At 39.7% G+C, this 16108-nt stretch overlaps 1 protein-coding gene across 1 annotated transcript in view; it reads right to left on the bottom strand.

Annotated features, from left to right (window-relative positions):
- LOC125003765 (zeta-sarcoglycan) overlaps positions 1 to 16108 on the bottom strand; it is a 314436-nt gene that overhangs the window by 68971 nt on the left and 229357 nt on the right. The window contains exon 4 of the mRNA XM_047577925.1: positions 2972 to 3059. Within this exon, the coding sequence (XP_047433881.1) occupies positions 2972 to 3059 (88 nt within the window). The remainder of the gene's footprint in view (positions 1 to 2971; positions 3060 to 16108) is intronic.

The raw sequence follows: 16108 nt of genomic DNA, 5'->3' as shown, positions 1-16108 counted from the left end.
TGAATAGCCAGAAAAGGCTGTAAGTAACACGTTTCTGATGGCATCAGAAAGCTGCCAGATCTCACCAGCAGTTGATCTCAACAAAACAAACAGACTTGAATAGGTATGTACTTACTCTCGTTTTAATAGATAACAGGATGAAGTAACTGGAAATTCTATATAGGTCAGTGGTGATCACAGTTACACAAAACGCAAGACAGAAGAAGACAGTAAATACCTCATGAGAGAATAAAGGCACTGCACAGTTTTTTGAAGATAAAATAGCAGGCAAGCAGCAGGAATTCCAGTTTTATCTCTGCACATTCTGGTTGACAGTACACTGTTTGGTTACTTTGAAAATCTGCATTCAAACATACCATCAGTGCAACAACAGTCGATGAGAGGCTACAAGCCTTATGATTTTCAGCAAAAAGGATCATGGTGAAACCATGTAAGCATGTCCATTATTTTTTCCTCAGCTGTTCAATAATGATACAAACACATATATGGCAAGAGCCAAACTGAACAGTTCAGGAATTATCTGAGGTAAGTAACCTGATTAAATTGTAGTTTGGCTACCACCATGACTTCAATGTGACAGCTGGGATCTAGGAAAGCATCATGTTTAAGAAGTGTTTCTGTTGACTGTGACTACTGAAGAAAAATCCAACAAAACCAGGACCAATGTTCAGAGATACTGTATCTCACTGTTTCACCAGCCTGTCCTGAACTCCATTTTCAATCTTTGTTTCTGTGCCACTGGCTCTTTTCTCTGTAACTCATGTCACAAAGCACCAAGGCCACTTGCTCTACCTCAAGTAGGCACATTCCTCCCAACGTTCTTATCTTCTGATTGCTTACCAGTCTTTTGTTTGAACTAGCTTTCACTCCTCTCAAGTGTACTTTCATCGAAACAATGTCATTTTCATAAAATCATTGTCCTGTGATACTAGAACAAATTGGGCAGTTAGCACATTTATGTCAGCTCTGTTTCTTTCTTTTTTTCCATTTGAACTTTTATTTATGACTTTAGTGTACAAGAAGCATGAACTTACAACTTACAGATAATCTGCTCCATTTCTATTTGCTTATTTAAGTTGAGGTCAGAATTGTTGACATAAACATTTCAGTAGTTAGTGGGGAATGATTATTAATTACTTAATGCAATCAATAAGCAAGTTAATCAGCAATCAGGCTTGCCCAACATGGCCTCATTATAATACCCATCTATCGCTACACGTCCGCCATCTCCCAATTATTATCTAGTTACAGGCTGAAATCAGTCTTTTCTCTTGTTTCTGATGATAGTCACAGTAGCCATCATGTTTCCACCATTGCCTTCATCACAGGGCAGCAACTCATCAATACTTCTCCTATCTCTGGTAATACTGACAGACTACAACAAATCTGTGCAGTTTCAGCTTGGTTTTTCTTAAGTTTCTTTCTTTCTTGTCTTTTCTTTTTTGTACCTACATGTGCTTCTTTTATACGCTGTCTTTAAGCAATGCATGCGAAACAGCACTGCATGTAGCCCTGTCGCTACAGATTCTAAGTTTACCTGCATAAACCCTGTTGCTCTTGTTACTCTCTGGTTCCTGAAGTGCATGTAAAGGCATAAACTATATGCTACCATGTAATAAAATAATCTGCTTTTATGGATTCCATTTAAGTCTCTAAGTCTCAGCATCTCTGCAACACATTACAGTCATTACTAAGAGCCCTTATTTTTTACTGCTGCTGTTTTTGTTAAGTAGCTGACTTTTTTCCCCTCTGACTGGCTAATAGTGGAGGTTGTCAACCTCAGTCCACAGTTTAGATTGGAGCTGTTGTTAAGCTTTCGGTAGGCATATGTGTTGATGTTAAAGCCAAGATGTAATACTGACTATAAGCTAAACATACTTGACTGAGACCACGGGCCAAAGCAGACTCCAGTACCTAGCTGAAAGCTGAAAAAGGTAATTAACAGATTTGCCTCTCTCAAGGTGAGGTGGTATAGATTGGAGTCTGTAGAGTCCGTTCAGTCCAACAAGAGAGACAAAAAAATAGAATGATGTTGTGTCTTAGGCTGTGGTGTCTATCTTTATTGTCCTTTATATGTTTAAGCCTTTAAGGGGTGGGTGCTCGGTACCACTAACGCTCTGACCCTAGAATCACCCCGGTAACGTCTATAAAGCTATATTGAACGTGTCAGTATAAAAACAGATTTTTTCAAGCATACTGCTAAAACTGATATGCTTAAGACTGGACTAAAACACTGACCTTTACTCAGGTTTTTAATGCACCTTGATGCGAGCGCATTCAGCAGAATTCTACAGTTGAAACTCTTGTCCTTGTCTGACAATCAGCTCAGCCATCAAAAGTGCTTTTTGCCCACCTCCACACTGTGACCAAGGTCCAACTGCTCCTTTCTTTCTACGTTGCTGAAATTTCTCTCCGCATTGTTTTCGTCCACATTTTTTTGTTGTTTTGTATTTTTCTCCTCTCCTGGTCGGCCACAGACAGATACATATGTCGTAGGGGCCAGAGAAAAAATCACCAAGGCATACTGCTGACATGTATCCATTTCAATATTCACCACGGATTCACATGTGCACATGTCACCACATGTTACTACATAAAACATGTATTACTAACTGGCCCTCTAAAATACCCTCTACAATATGCCACGTCATATTCAATGCATCGTATGTCCTCTGAGTGTCATCTGCTGTAGGACACAGGGCATTCGCTAATTCAATGAGAGCTCGGAAAAATGGTTTAGTCAAGGCAACAACACGGCTGTCAGCCTCGGTGAGACGCACTAATGGAAACAGATAGCATTTACTTTGGGAAACAAAAAGAGGTGAAATGCATTTAGGAATTCAAGCACAAAGAAAGCAATATATGTAACTGTCTCAGAGAAACCATCTGGTTTGGAGGCTGTTTTGAAAGAAAATGTTTACCGCTGATTTGGTATGTGTGGACATGTCTCTCCATGGTGTGTGTGCCTTACCCACGGTTAGCTGACCGGTCAGTTGTCCCTGATCATTCCTAGCATTGACGGTCACGTTTCTGTCAGACTGCAGGATCAGTGGACTGTCCTAGAGAAGAAAGGAGATGGAGAAAGATGATTGAGAGAACAGCAAATTGCACATTTGTTGCAGTCTCACAAACAAAAACATGAATACTGAAATTGCTTTGCAGTTTCTGTATGCCAATGCTTCCTGTGTCTACCCTGCCCTCATTTCTCTAGACACCAGTCAACACTGCATCGACCTTTATAACCAAAGCCGTGTTTACTTGAACCAACTCTTCATACTTGTCTCCCTCCGCATCTAATTTGCATTATCCATTTAAAACTGCATCCTATGTGTAATTGTGTTTGCTCCTTTCCATTTGTGTGTTTCTGTGTGTGCCCTCAAAAAAGCAATTATTCTCAAACTAGATGAGCTTAATGCAGCTGTGACCCTGATCTCTGCTCTCCTCTATAAAGGCTGACTGAGCCACACAGGGCTGTCACTAGTTTATGTGCAGTGCATATGAGTTGTAATGAATGCAAACCAAGTATGTAGTGTCTCTAAAATATCAACCACCTAGTCTCTCTCTGAGTCACCCCTCGTCTTTCTTTCTGTCGTTACCGTGTATGACAGTCTGCTAAATCTACATACTTAACCGCCTTTACCTTGTGTTTTCCACCCTGTTCTCCTCCCATTCTTCATTAATATCCCTGCACTCACATCATGCCTTTTTTTCTTTCATTCCTCTTCTCTCATTCTCCCTTTTGAATTGAGTATTTGTTTTGACTGCATGAAATGAACAGGTGACCCAATTTCTCTGTTGATTTCCCTAAATTAATGTCGTGCTGAATTCCAAATGAGAATTGTTTTAAAATTGGAAAGTTGTTGATCCATTCGAATGGGGAAAAAAATCTTTTTTTTTTTTTTACCCCCTTCCCCTTCTCTTTGCTTTCAATCTACCACCTCATCCCCTCTTTCTCTAACATGCGTAATTGATATGGACACTTGTGGACACACTGTCACACACACTGACAAAGCATAGACACAATCAAGCTGTGACAAAAAGTACTTATGTGTGACAGTATTTGGAAAAAAACACCCACCTGCAGACTCATAATCTAGAACAAACAGACTCACATGCTAACGTGCCAAGTCAGGTGTGTGTTCACAGACACGCCACCCACTCATACCAAGTCAGGTAACAAATTTGCCAAATAACAAATGAGTGCTCCACGCGCTTTATTGTGCAACGCATCTCATCTGCTCCCTAATGCATGTGCGCTGGATTAATTATTTTCAGCGGGGCGTGTGATAGGCTTCACTGTATTATCTTTCCACTGTGTTTAAAGCGATGGGCGCTTTTTAAAGTATGACAGATGTAATGTGCTTTGAATCATTCCAGCTCAATGGGCAGCGTGCATGAACAGGCCTGATCCCATTCAGTTAGTGCAGGACTCCGTCCTTTCAAAGCGTGGCCATAGATGGAAAGTCTTTTTTGATTAAGCACTTATATGCAAACTCATGGAAATACGGTCTCGGAATAATTGCTGCATATTAAACGGCTGCTAATGTCTATTTATACAACAGCTGATTGAAGGCAAACAATCTGGCCGGTGGTGCTTGTGTGAAACGCAGGAACGGGCAACAATAACAGTTTGCACCTCTTGATAAAAAAACTGTTGTTCTACCTAAAGGCTGTCAACAGTGATTCATAAACAAAACCTCCTTATTACTTTGCTCAACACCATTCATTTAGGTGCCATGTTTAATTCACTTATGACAGTGAAATCTATCCTGTACTGTAAGTAAAAAAAAAAAAAAAAAAAAAGAATCATAAACACAGTCTTCACTATGATGGGATTGTGTAAAACAAAATTAGAGCTTCTATGACACATACTGTACCCACTCTCATCCCACACACCCGGGATAAATAAAGTATCTATCTATCTATCTAGATTCTGGACATGCTGTCCACTGTCCACGAGCATCAAACAAGAATAAAAACCGGAGGCATGGCATGAAGAACATCACAAATGTGTCGCCTCATCACCTGCCAGCAACACCTAACAGTGGCCACCTTGACTTTGAGCATTAGCTCCCATTTTCTCAAAAAAGGGAAGCACCATCTGGTAATACACCACGTTGAAACTAAATGTCTCGTCCAAATACCAATTAGATGACAAAAATGAATATAAATTACACTATTACACAGACATACACGCACTTATCCTGCAAATAACAGTAGCCTTCATTGTGTTTCAATTTACCTATAAATGCTGAGCTACCACTGACTGACATAAAACTGATTGCAGTGTATTGATGTACTTGGGTGTGGAGAACCTATTTAGTTTGTTTGTGTCTGACCTTAAAGTTTAATTTATAAAAGTCCTTCTTTAAAGCTCGGATCAATGCCGGTTGCTTTATGCCTGATTCCTGTTTGATAGCTTCTCATTTTAATTTAAGTTTGATGTTGGTAATCCTTATGGTGGAGCTGTAGTTGAAGTGGTTTCTCACAGCAGAATGGCAGGCTCTTCATTTGTTCGACAGAAATCCAATGGGTATTGTAAATCTTTATGCCATTTTTAAACATTGTTTGATGTTGAAAATCCAATTAGTGATTGAATTAGAGCTCAATCTGTTCAACTGTTTGGTCAAAGTTATTGATATGTGGCAATACGACAAGACAACTTTTCAATGCTTGTGGCACACTTCAGCTTCATGACATGAAAATGATGAACTTGTACAAATCACACTAGGGGTCATCCAATTATTGGTCTAGCCAACTATCAGATCTAGTAGTCATGCTTTTTCCAATTACCGTAAGCTGCAGTTTGCCTGATCGAGGAGGCGATTACATTAAAAATGCACTTGTGCACGCTGATGCAGCTGTCTCCCTCTGAACGGTTACAGCTTGTAGTCTGGCTCAATGTCCTGCCCACAGCATTATCGGATTGATTATACTGCATGAGTAAATAGTCAATCAACACTGTACTCAGTATTTGTAGAAGAGACGCGGGAGAGGAATGCAGAAATAAGCATTGCTCAGATTAGAGGTAGTTCAGAATGTAATTGCCAAAGTTTCTAATACGCACTGCCATCATTCTAATCTTTTTAAATGACGACAACACTCAGTTTCTGTCATCACTCTACTGAAAATGCCTGAACTTTTAATGTCTCAGAAGGAGAAGAAAAACCAGACACTTGCAATTTTTCAACAGCCCGAAGTCAATAAAGCATAACGCACTTTTCTGCATTTAAGTATAGCATTTAAGTACAAAGTGATATTTAATGTATCATTAGTGCTTATGCAAGACAAACGTCACTTTGTGTCCCTTGCGCGGGTATGTTTCTAAGGGCACTGCTGTTCTGCTTTTACTGGTGCACCGTGCTGTAATGACGCTCATTACGGCTTCTTGAAGCTGACGAGCAGAAAAAGCTCCCACTACTCAATGGCACTCTAACGCCCGAGGAGGGGTGAGAATAAAAAGCACCACACCACCACTGAGGTGATTGAACTGCACATTCTCTGTGGCAGTGCATTTTCATGTCTCTGTGAACAGTGAGAATAAGTGTCTAATCGCCACCTTCCTAAGCTTTTGTGTCCAAATCACATTCACACCAAATAATTGTCCACTGATTAAATAATATAAAATTAAAGACCCCTACAGCATTGTCACATTAAACCAACTCTTATGAACACATCTGTTATCCTGTGCTATATTGCTACAGAGCATTACGGGCTTTGTAGCAATATAATTCGAGACAGGCGCAGATAAATAAAGAGAATTTTGGAAAGTTTGGGGGTCACTGCCCCAAGTGCTCCTACTACCACGGGGACCACGCTTGCCTTAACCTTCCACATCTGTTCCAGTTGCTCTTTCAACCCTTCCCAACCTCTTTGTGTTCCTTCTTTCTTTCTGATGTTGACGTCATCAGTATCTATCACCACCACCCTCTTCTGTTCTCTATCCACCACCACTATGTCCAGTTGGGTAGCCAGGACCAGTATGTTTGTCTAGAAGTTGAAGTCCCACAGAACCTTGACCCTATTGTTCTCAACCAACCTCCTGTGGTGTGGCCCATTGGGACTCGGTTACTTCTATTCCATACTGGATACAGATGTTCCAGTGGCACTATCCAAGCCACTTGGTTGTGCCTCTCCATGTACGGTGACCCTGCCAGCATCTTGTACCCGGCTACTATGTGTGGGACTGTCTCAGGGGTGTCTTTTCACTGCGTGCACCTTGGGTACTCTGGTAGATCTTGGTCATGATCAGTGCCTCTGTGTTGTCTGTCAGTTCAGCCTTTCCAGCAATTGGTAGGTTTTCTTCATATCAGCCCTCCTCGTGGTTTCCATTAGCCTGTGGGATACCAAGGTACTTGTAGCTGTCTGGATAACTATGTTGCCCTCTAGTAGGTTGACCCCTTCAGTTCTTTATATATACAACTAAGTCTCTACACACACACACACACACACACACACACACACACACACACACATATATATGTATATACTTTTTATAGTATATAATGACACTGTCATTATATGATAGTGTCATATAATCACTTAGGAGAGTAGTTAACATAAAATTCCTAAAATGCAACAAAAGAGAAAATACAAATAAAACCTAAAAATCATGAATCCACAACTAAAGCAAGTCAATTGGCAGGCCAACACAATGGTATCACACGAACATGTTCATTTAAGGAAAGGTTTGTCTATGAAAGTGAGACTTTAAAAGTCACTTAAAACTGTCCAGCAAGTTACCAGCCATGATGTTATTGGGACTGTTGACTCAGGCATTCGAGTTGACAAGGTCAGGCGCAGCACAGCAAAGGCACAGCGACCTTTAGTTTTGTAATTAGAACCGGGAATGGAAAGAAGGCCAAGATAAGACGATCAGTGTGGGTGAACAGCAGAGCATGGAGTTAAAAGATCAGAGATTGAACTGGGGGCAAGTGCCTTAAAGAAGAGCCAGCGAAGAGAAGCAACAACTGGATGGATCTGGACCAAGCTCCAAAGGTAGAAAAAGAACTGGTGCATCCATATATGGATGGATATACCTAATAAATTATGCCTCATCACAGAAATGCATACAGAAATGCAGGAACAAACAAAGGCAACACATCATGCCGTGAGCTGACACAACATACACTACTGCACCATTAATTCAGTTAATAGTTTAATTTTGCTTTGATTGTGAAAACAGGCACAGGGCTGCCAGCCTGAGGTAGCCAATGTAATTAGTCAGGTAATAATAAGCTGTGGACTGGCAGCTCATCATCACAGCCTCTGGGCGCCAATACAGATGGGTCCTAAAAACAGCCTTCCTGATTCACTGGGTGCATCACTTACTGAGTGTATGACTTCATGAGGGATGTGCTTGCTTCTTATTTATTAGATTTTTTTCTTTTTTATTTAGTCACCACTTTAGGTTCCCGCTCTCCTGTCTGTCTCCCTAGCTGTCTAACTTCATACATTTTCTGTCTCAACAACAGCGTACTCAAGCCTCATACAAGACTGATTCATCTTTTCCATCAGCATAATAACAGCTTTTAGCTCTCCTCACTATATTCCCGAGATTGTATGTTGAAATAACTGACCGTCTGTCTAAAAGGGTATGGAAATGTGCTCATCAGGAGATACTTTTAGTTGTCAATCGAATAAAAAGCTTTCAGCTCTCCTGACTCTGGTTGTTTTTATTCTCATTTTGTTTCATTGGCTGTCCAAAAGCCATCTCCCCTTCAAACATTTAGGAATCAATCATGTCAAAATTTAAAGTGTCAACATATCATATACTTTTATAATAACAATGATAACGATATCTGGAGTTTTTTTTTAGAGATACCTCTATTTGTCATTCACCTGTGGTGGCGTCCCTCCATATTAACCTGGAAAATGTTACCGTCTTAAATTGTGAAAAGAGTTAAGGAGTAAATGAATTGAGGCAGGCAGGGAAAGTTGTCCCAATTTATCAGTAAAGTCAAGTACATACTAAATTGTTCAAGCTAAAACAGAATACCAATCAAAGGGTGTGTGAAAAAGTGCCTGCGGGATTCTTCCATTCCTCTTTCCACTTTAATTCAGCTAATTAGCAAGGACTATTAAATAAGTGATGTGTTTGTTGGTGTGCCGTGCTAATTTGTTGTCCTTAGTCCCTACAGCCATATAACAAGAGAAAATAAACCAATGTTGCCAGTGAGTGTAATCTCTAGGTATCTGGGTTTAATATGTTCAAGGCTCTTAATGTGCATTCAGAGGCCTTATTATCTATTTAACATGTCATCGGTGTCCTGTACAAGTCTTTCGTCAACAGTTTTGTGATCTGCCTAATCCATTTATGTCTCAAGGTGGCAGCTGGCACGAGACCGAGGCAGTCGAGCGATGTCAAATCATCATGTGGCTCCATAGCAGTTCATTTGTAGGCCCAAGCACAGGCCTGACTGTCGTGTCCCTTCAAGAATTGTGTTGATTTTAGAGATCCATGTCTGAGACCAACATTTTATCAGTCATACTGTCAGGGTTCTGTTTTCTGTTCTGTCTTGTTCTGTGGTGATTTTGTGACAGAGCCTTTGTGACTGATTGGATAGTTCTTGCCTGTAACTTTTCTTTGTTGACAATTTACTTTTCCAGCTACCTCCAAACTCCAATACCACAACTACGTGCCGTCTGTTACCAAGGGATCCCACTGTTTTCTACTTTTTACCACCCCTTGTGTTTTTTTATCTTTCCTTATTAAACAGTTCGACTGCCTGAGTATCTGTGCCTGCATTTGGGTTGAAACCTAATACATGCAAGCAGCAATTATTCCACAATCAAATTTTCTAAACTTAATGTCTTAGGTGATAAAATTTAAGATGAAACTGCATCTTAAAATTAAATTGATAGCAGTATGTAACCTCATTCTTTGCTGTTGTTTTTAGGAACTACAGAACAATTCCTCCACGTTTTTTTTGGTTTCTTCTTTCTCTGACTCACAAATAAGAGTCACAGACTGTGATGTGATGTAAGGTAACAGATAACAGAATATTAAGCAGACCAGATGAGGTGAGAAACGCTCCAGAAAGATTTTCCTTCAAGTTGAATGTATGATTAGCCATCTCAGATAGTGGATGGACATATGAGTAATGTGCCAAGTCATGTTGCATGTTATCAGAACTCATTCTTAGCTTTCCATGTCATTTCAGGCAATGTAGTTTCATTGTAGGACCCTCTACAGCAGATGTCCTAAACTCAACCTTCTTGCAGTTAATGCCATAAAATGACATGTTTAAAATGAACAGACACGACACAAAGAGCGTCCCATCTGCTTAGAACATTTACCACTAACGGTACCTGCAGAAAGCACACACCGATATCCAGGACCACTGCCACCCAGTAAGCAGACTGCTGTCTTTGCTCCCATTCATAGGCAGTATAAATATGGGCTAGGAACTGCTCCTTCTGTGGTCCCGATTTCCAAGTCTGCACATCCCAATGAGGCAAATAACTTAAGGCCAGTAGCTTTAACCTTTCACCTGATGAAGACCATGGAGAGGATCATCCTTGGTCACCTCTGTCATCTGATGCACAACAAAATGGAACCACTGCAATTTGCCTATTGACCGGACATGGGTGTGGAAGACGCTGCCATCTATCTGCTACACAGACGCTTTTCTCACCTAGAGAACTCCGGTAGCACTGTGAGGGTCATGTTCTTTGACTTCTCTACTGCATTCAACACCATTCAATCATCACTGCTCAGGGGGAACCTGGAAGGAGTGGGAGTTGACAGTAGCCTGGCTGCATGGGCCACTGCCTACCTCACCAACAGGCCGCAGTATGTGAGGCTTCGCAACTGTGTGTCTGATGTGGTAGTCTGCAGCAGACTGTCCTCTCCCCCTTCTTCTTCACCCTGTACACATTAGACTTCAGGCACAACACAGACAGCTGCCCCTCCAGAAGTTTTCTGATGATACAGCCATTGTCGGGTGTGTATCCCAGGGAAACGATCTGCAGTACAGGGAGGTCATCACCAACTTTGTAGACTGGTGTGCACTGAACCACCTGCACATCAATGCCAGCAGAACAAAGGAGGTGGTGATTGACTTCAGCAGGAAACCACTTCACACTGCACCGGTGAACATCCAGGGCTTGGACATTGAGGTTGTAGAGGAATACAAATACCTGGGTGTTCACCTGAACAATAAACTGGACTGGACATACAACATAAACCTCATACAAGAAGGGTCAAAGTCATCTTCACCTGCTGAGATCAATGCAAAAATGGACATTGACTGAGCATGATTTATAATATATACATTTGAGTGCAAATTTTGCACTGAGGCAGGTAAAATTGCCATGCCAACCACTGAGTAAAGCAGCCCATCGGACTGTGGGAGTTGTAAAAACTATTTTTAACATAAATATAGTGTATAATCCAATATTTCCTTTACTGGTGGCAGTGGAGCAGGGCGTAGTATTAATTAAACGAAAATGCGAGTGAGTCTGGATGAAGTGTGGTCGGGTCATCAATATCACGGCCCCATGTCGGCCCTTACTGCTGAGACTCTGGCTCCAAAGTCACAAGATGGCACTGCCCGCATCCCTGAGAAAATACCATCAGTTTGCCCAAAGCAAGGAAGTGGGGACACACCGTCCATATTTATATACAGTCTATGCTCCCGTCTCGTCTGACGGACAGTACAGGAGCCTGTCTGCATGCACCAAAAGACTGATGGGCAGTTTCGACCTCCGGGGCTTCAAGCTTCGCAATTCACAGTAAGCTATTACTAATTACACTGTACACACAATCATGTGCAATGTTACAGTACTTGCAACATCCACACTTTTCATGACAGTCCTCTTTCTGTTTATTCCTTTGTCTCTTTCTTTAATACATTCTTATATATATTCTTCTTATTCTTATATTGTATATACATTTTACAATGTAAATACTGGATGGTGCCGTATTTAATGTATTTGTAATAATTTATCAAGATGTGTACATCCAAGATTACAGATTCTACATTCTAGGTTTGCTGAATTGCCTGGTTCTTCATTGTACTGTCGACTTTGCATTAGCCTGTACACAACAAATACATTTTCGCCTGTTACTATATATAAGTTCTTAAGTGTGGAAAAAAAATTATCCGTGTTAAAGGAGCAGCAGCGGGTTTCTATTTAGGTCAACTTTTCTGTTTTTGAATTAACAGAATTCTAACAATTGTGATATTTTGCAAGTTCAGTTATTGTCCACGTGGAACACAAAGACTATTAGACTGAGGTGTGATAAGGGAAATGTCAAATCAAGTAAAATAATAGTCATTTCCTTCATCACTGCTGCAACACTGGCAGATATGTCAGCAATACTTATTTTAATTAAATGAGACACACAAATATGTCTCAAGTGCATCTCACATGTCTACAGCCACCATAAATACATTCCTGAGACCTGAAATGCCAAACATTCATTTTTGTGCCTCTACTTATGTCAGCAAGGAAATAGTTCTAGGCGTTGTGTACTCAAGCATTGCCCTATTGCATGATGGCTTAGTTTGAGCATTAATTAGCTCGCAGTGTGTATTTTATTGCACACACATGCTCTTGCTTTTTATATTTACAGCAAAGTAAGCTCCTCTTTCCCCAAAACAACCACAGGTGCATGTGTGTGCTGTTTGCAAGTCTCCAGACACCTACGTAAAACAACTCAAACCATTAATCCAGCTCTCCTGCTGGATGAAAAATAATTTACAGTCTTTTCACACCTTCCAGGAGATCTCTTCATGATTCATTTAAAGATTCATCGCCTTGTGCTGTAGCGCTGTAAAATATTGCAGACACCTGCTATCTCAAATGCTTTATTTTACTGTAACCCAGCAGCGTTTTCAACAAGGGGAAACAATGTCCTGATTCAGCCAAGCCACTAAAATAAACTGCAGAATGTTAAGGTTTTATGAGAATCGGTGGTGCACATTGATTTTATTTTTTATTTCTGAAAAGTTGACAAATCTTTTACTGGATGCTATAACAGTGTTTTGGAGGAGGTGGTCAGGCACTCAACTGTGCCAGCCAGTAGTTTGCCAGGGCCAAATATGCTATTCTTTACTTGACATGGACAAAGAGGGGCAGAGATTAAAAATAAATAAATAAATAAATAATTAAATTAAAATAGAATAGAATTCGATAGACGGACAGGAAGGGCCTGGAGTAAAAAGCAAAAGAAAAAGAGTTTGGGGGGGAGGGGACGAGAGGTAGAAGTAAAAAGGGACCTCCCAGCCTCAAGCTTGCAGTGATAAATCTGGAAAGGAGGAGAGAGGAAAAGAGGAGGTGGAGCAAGATATAGATGGAAGGCAGGGGAGGGTAAACCACAGAGCATTTGTTTTAGAGGTAGACACACCAAATAGATCCATAAACTGAAGCCGCTACGTCAGCCCTCTCCCTTCTGCTTCTTCACAATAATGTATGGTGCTTAAGGGACGCGTCAACAAAGTCACACACAGGGAATATATATATATATATATATATATATATATACACACACACACATATATATATATATATAATATATATATATATATATATATAATATACATACATATATATCATATACATATACACATATACATATATATATACACATATACATATATATATATACACATATACATATATATATATACACATATACATATATATATACATATACATATATATATTAATATATATACACATATTTATATATACATATATATATATATACACACACATATATATATATATACACATATATATATATATATATATATATATACACATATACATATATATATACACATATACATATATATATATATACCAGGATAGAAATACTCCAGGAGACTAAAGTTAGTTTCCACTTTTACAATATTCCAATACAAATAGGATCTAGTTTATTTCAGCTATTGATCTGGAATTTCGGGAAAATAAACTATATGCTCTCAATCCATTTCCATATAATGGTCTAAAGCCTTCAATGGCAGGATATTGTTAGTCATGCTGTATAGTATAGTATAGTATAGTATAGTATAGTATAGTATAGTATAGTATAGTTAGTCATGCTGCTAGTATTTTCATATATATTTCTTATATTTTTTTTACATTGATGCATGTATCCTTATTGCTTATTACATTGCTCTTTGTTCTGAACGCTGGTACACTTTGAGTAGGAGCTGCTGTAACGAAAAGTAATTTCCCCCTGGGATCAATAAAGTGATTGTGATTCTGATTAGACAGATAAAATAGAATAGATTGATGATAGGGTGGCCTTCCTGATCAAAGAGTGGCTGTAAAGTTCAGGGCAGTGTGCGAGTGAATGGCTTATTTTGCTGGCCATCACATGATAGTAAAAGAGAGCAGTACAGACACTATTTTCTTAGTACAGATAGTACAGATAAAAGAGAAACGTACAGATTTACTACAGTAAGAATAGCAACAAAAGAAGACACAGCTTAGTGCACATTTGTAAATCTACTTTCTTGCTTGTCCTTTTAATTTATGCTGGGCTGCTATTGTTTGCCAGCGTGTTACATACATACAGCAAAAAAGCTGCAGTATTTTTGGGATGCTTTCCAAACCAGAACTTGAACACATGTACTCACACTCCCTATTTTAACTCATACAATATTATAAATACAGAACTCTACATCCTGGCCACATTTGTCTGTAGGAGCAAACATTGCCTCCAGTCCTGAGTCCCGTGGAGCAGTTGAGGGGCGGGAAAAGAGACAAGATAAGTGGAGAAGACGGAGGTGGAGAGCAGACCAGAGCAGATAAAGCAGCAATAGTCCATTTGCCATGCAATATTCCCCTGTGGTACAAATACTTGAGGTGAAAGAGGAATAAGTTAACTCTGGAGGAGTTAGTGTGTAAGTTTGTTCTGAGGTTGTCAACTTGGGATTTTCACATCTTGAACAGAATCATACATCTCTGACCTCCCATCATCTGTGCCCCAGATCTCCAGTAGTTTCATCGGCTCTGCTAGCAGCTAGTTTACAAGCTCATCCTGGTTTTCTCAGCATTCATAACAACGTAGCACAACTTTTTAATGAGTTTTATGAGTCATGTGCTGATGACTTAACACCACAGATGGGACCAAGTCAGTGTTTTGCAAGTCACAAATTAGTCTCAAGTCTTTGTCCTCAAGTCCAAAGTCAAGTCTGTGTATCCATGCACAGTGTTGCTACTTCTATATGACACTATTAACCAATACACTTAACTCGTCTGCAAGAATATTTTTCTGTTTTAACTTTCTTCGGAGAATAAATATTTGATAAAATGCAACCATTTTCACAAGTGTAAGTCATCACTATCAAAAACAAAAGCATATTTCTGGAGTTACCTAAACCTGATTTTCTTTAAGGGCAGATTGAGACATGGCCACAATTTGTGTCATTTGTTGTTGCAGATGCCACTGCATAACCAGTCCTATCAGCTGTTTCTGAGCTGGGTGCTGGGTTGTACATTCCAAACTGGATTTTGTTTTTATAATTCAAAGTTAATGTAATATTGGCTACAATGTGTTATGTGTGTTGTATGTATTCTGTTATCCCTCTCTCTTCTTTTGGTTTGCTTTCTGTCTCTGTTCCATCCAATTCTCCAGGGGATCATAAAAGATCCTTTTTCATTTGTACTGAACCTATGGCCATGAGGGTTTTTTTGTGTGCGTGTGTGTGCACGCTTAAAGACCATTTCTCTTTAATGCCTACACACACTATTCTGTTTAACCCCGTCACCTCTACAAAGTCAGGGCAATCCATTCCATGAAAGCAAAACGGATCAGATAACTATCATAGCTACCAGAAATAAATAACACTTACATTACTGGTCTATTACGAGCCTAAAGCTGAAAGGCTGCAACTGCCAGCATTGATCTAGATCAGTTGTCATTGCTGTGGGACAAATTACACAAGAATGTACTTGTTTATCCTTTGCTTCAAGGTCAAAGGTTTAGAGTCTAATCTGTATCACAGAAATAGCACAGCTGTAGTTTATCAAACAAAACAAAACTAAAGAAAGAAGACAGAGGAGCAGCAATAAAAACAGAGTGTTTTTGTCATGCCATGCAAAGAGGAGGCAGAGTGGGAAATTCCAAGTGCCTAAATGCATCACAATG

Source organism: Mugil cephalus, chromosome 2 (assembly GCF_022458985.1).
Source record: "Mugil cephalus isolate CIBA_MC_2020 chromosome 2, CIBA_Mcephalus_1.1, whole genome shotgun sequence".
Classification (NCBI taxonomy): domain Eukaryota; kingdom Metazoa; phylum Chordata; class Actinopteri; order Mugiliformes; family Mugilidae; genus Mugil; species Mugil cephalus.
The sequence above is the reverse complement of the archived record's forward strand: the minus strand, read 5'-3'. Positions and strand labels throughout refer to the sequence as shown.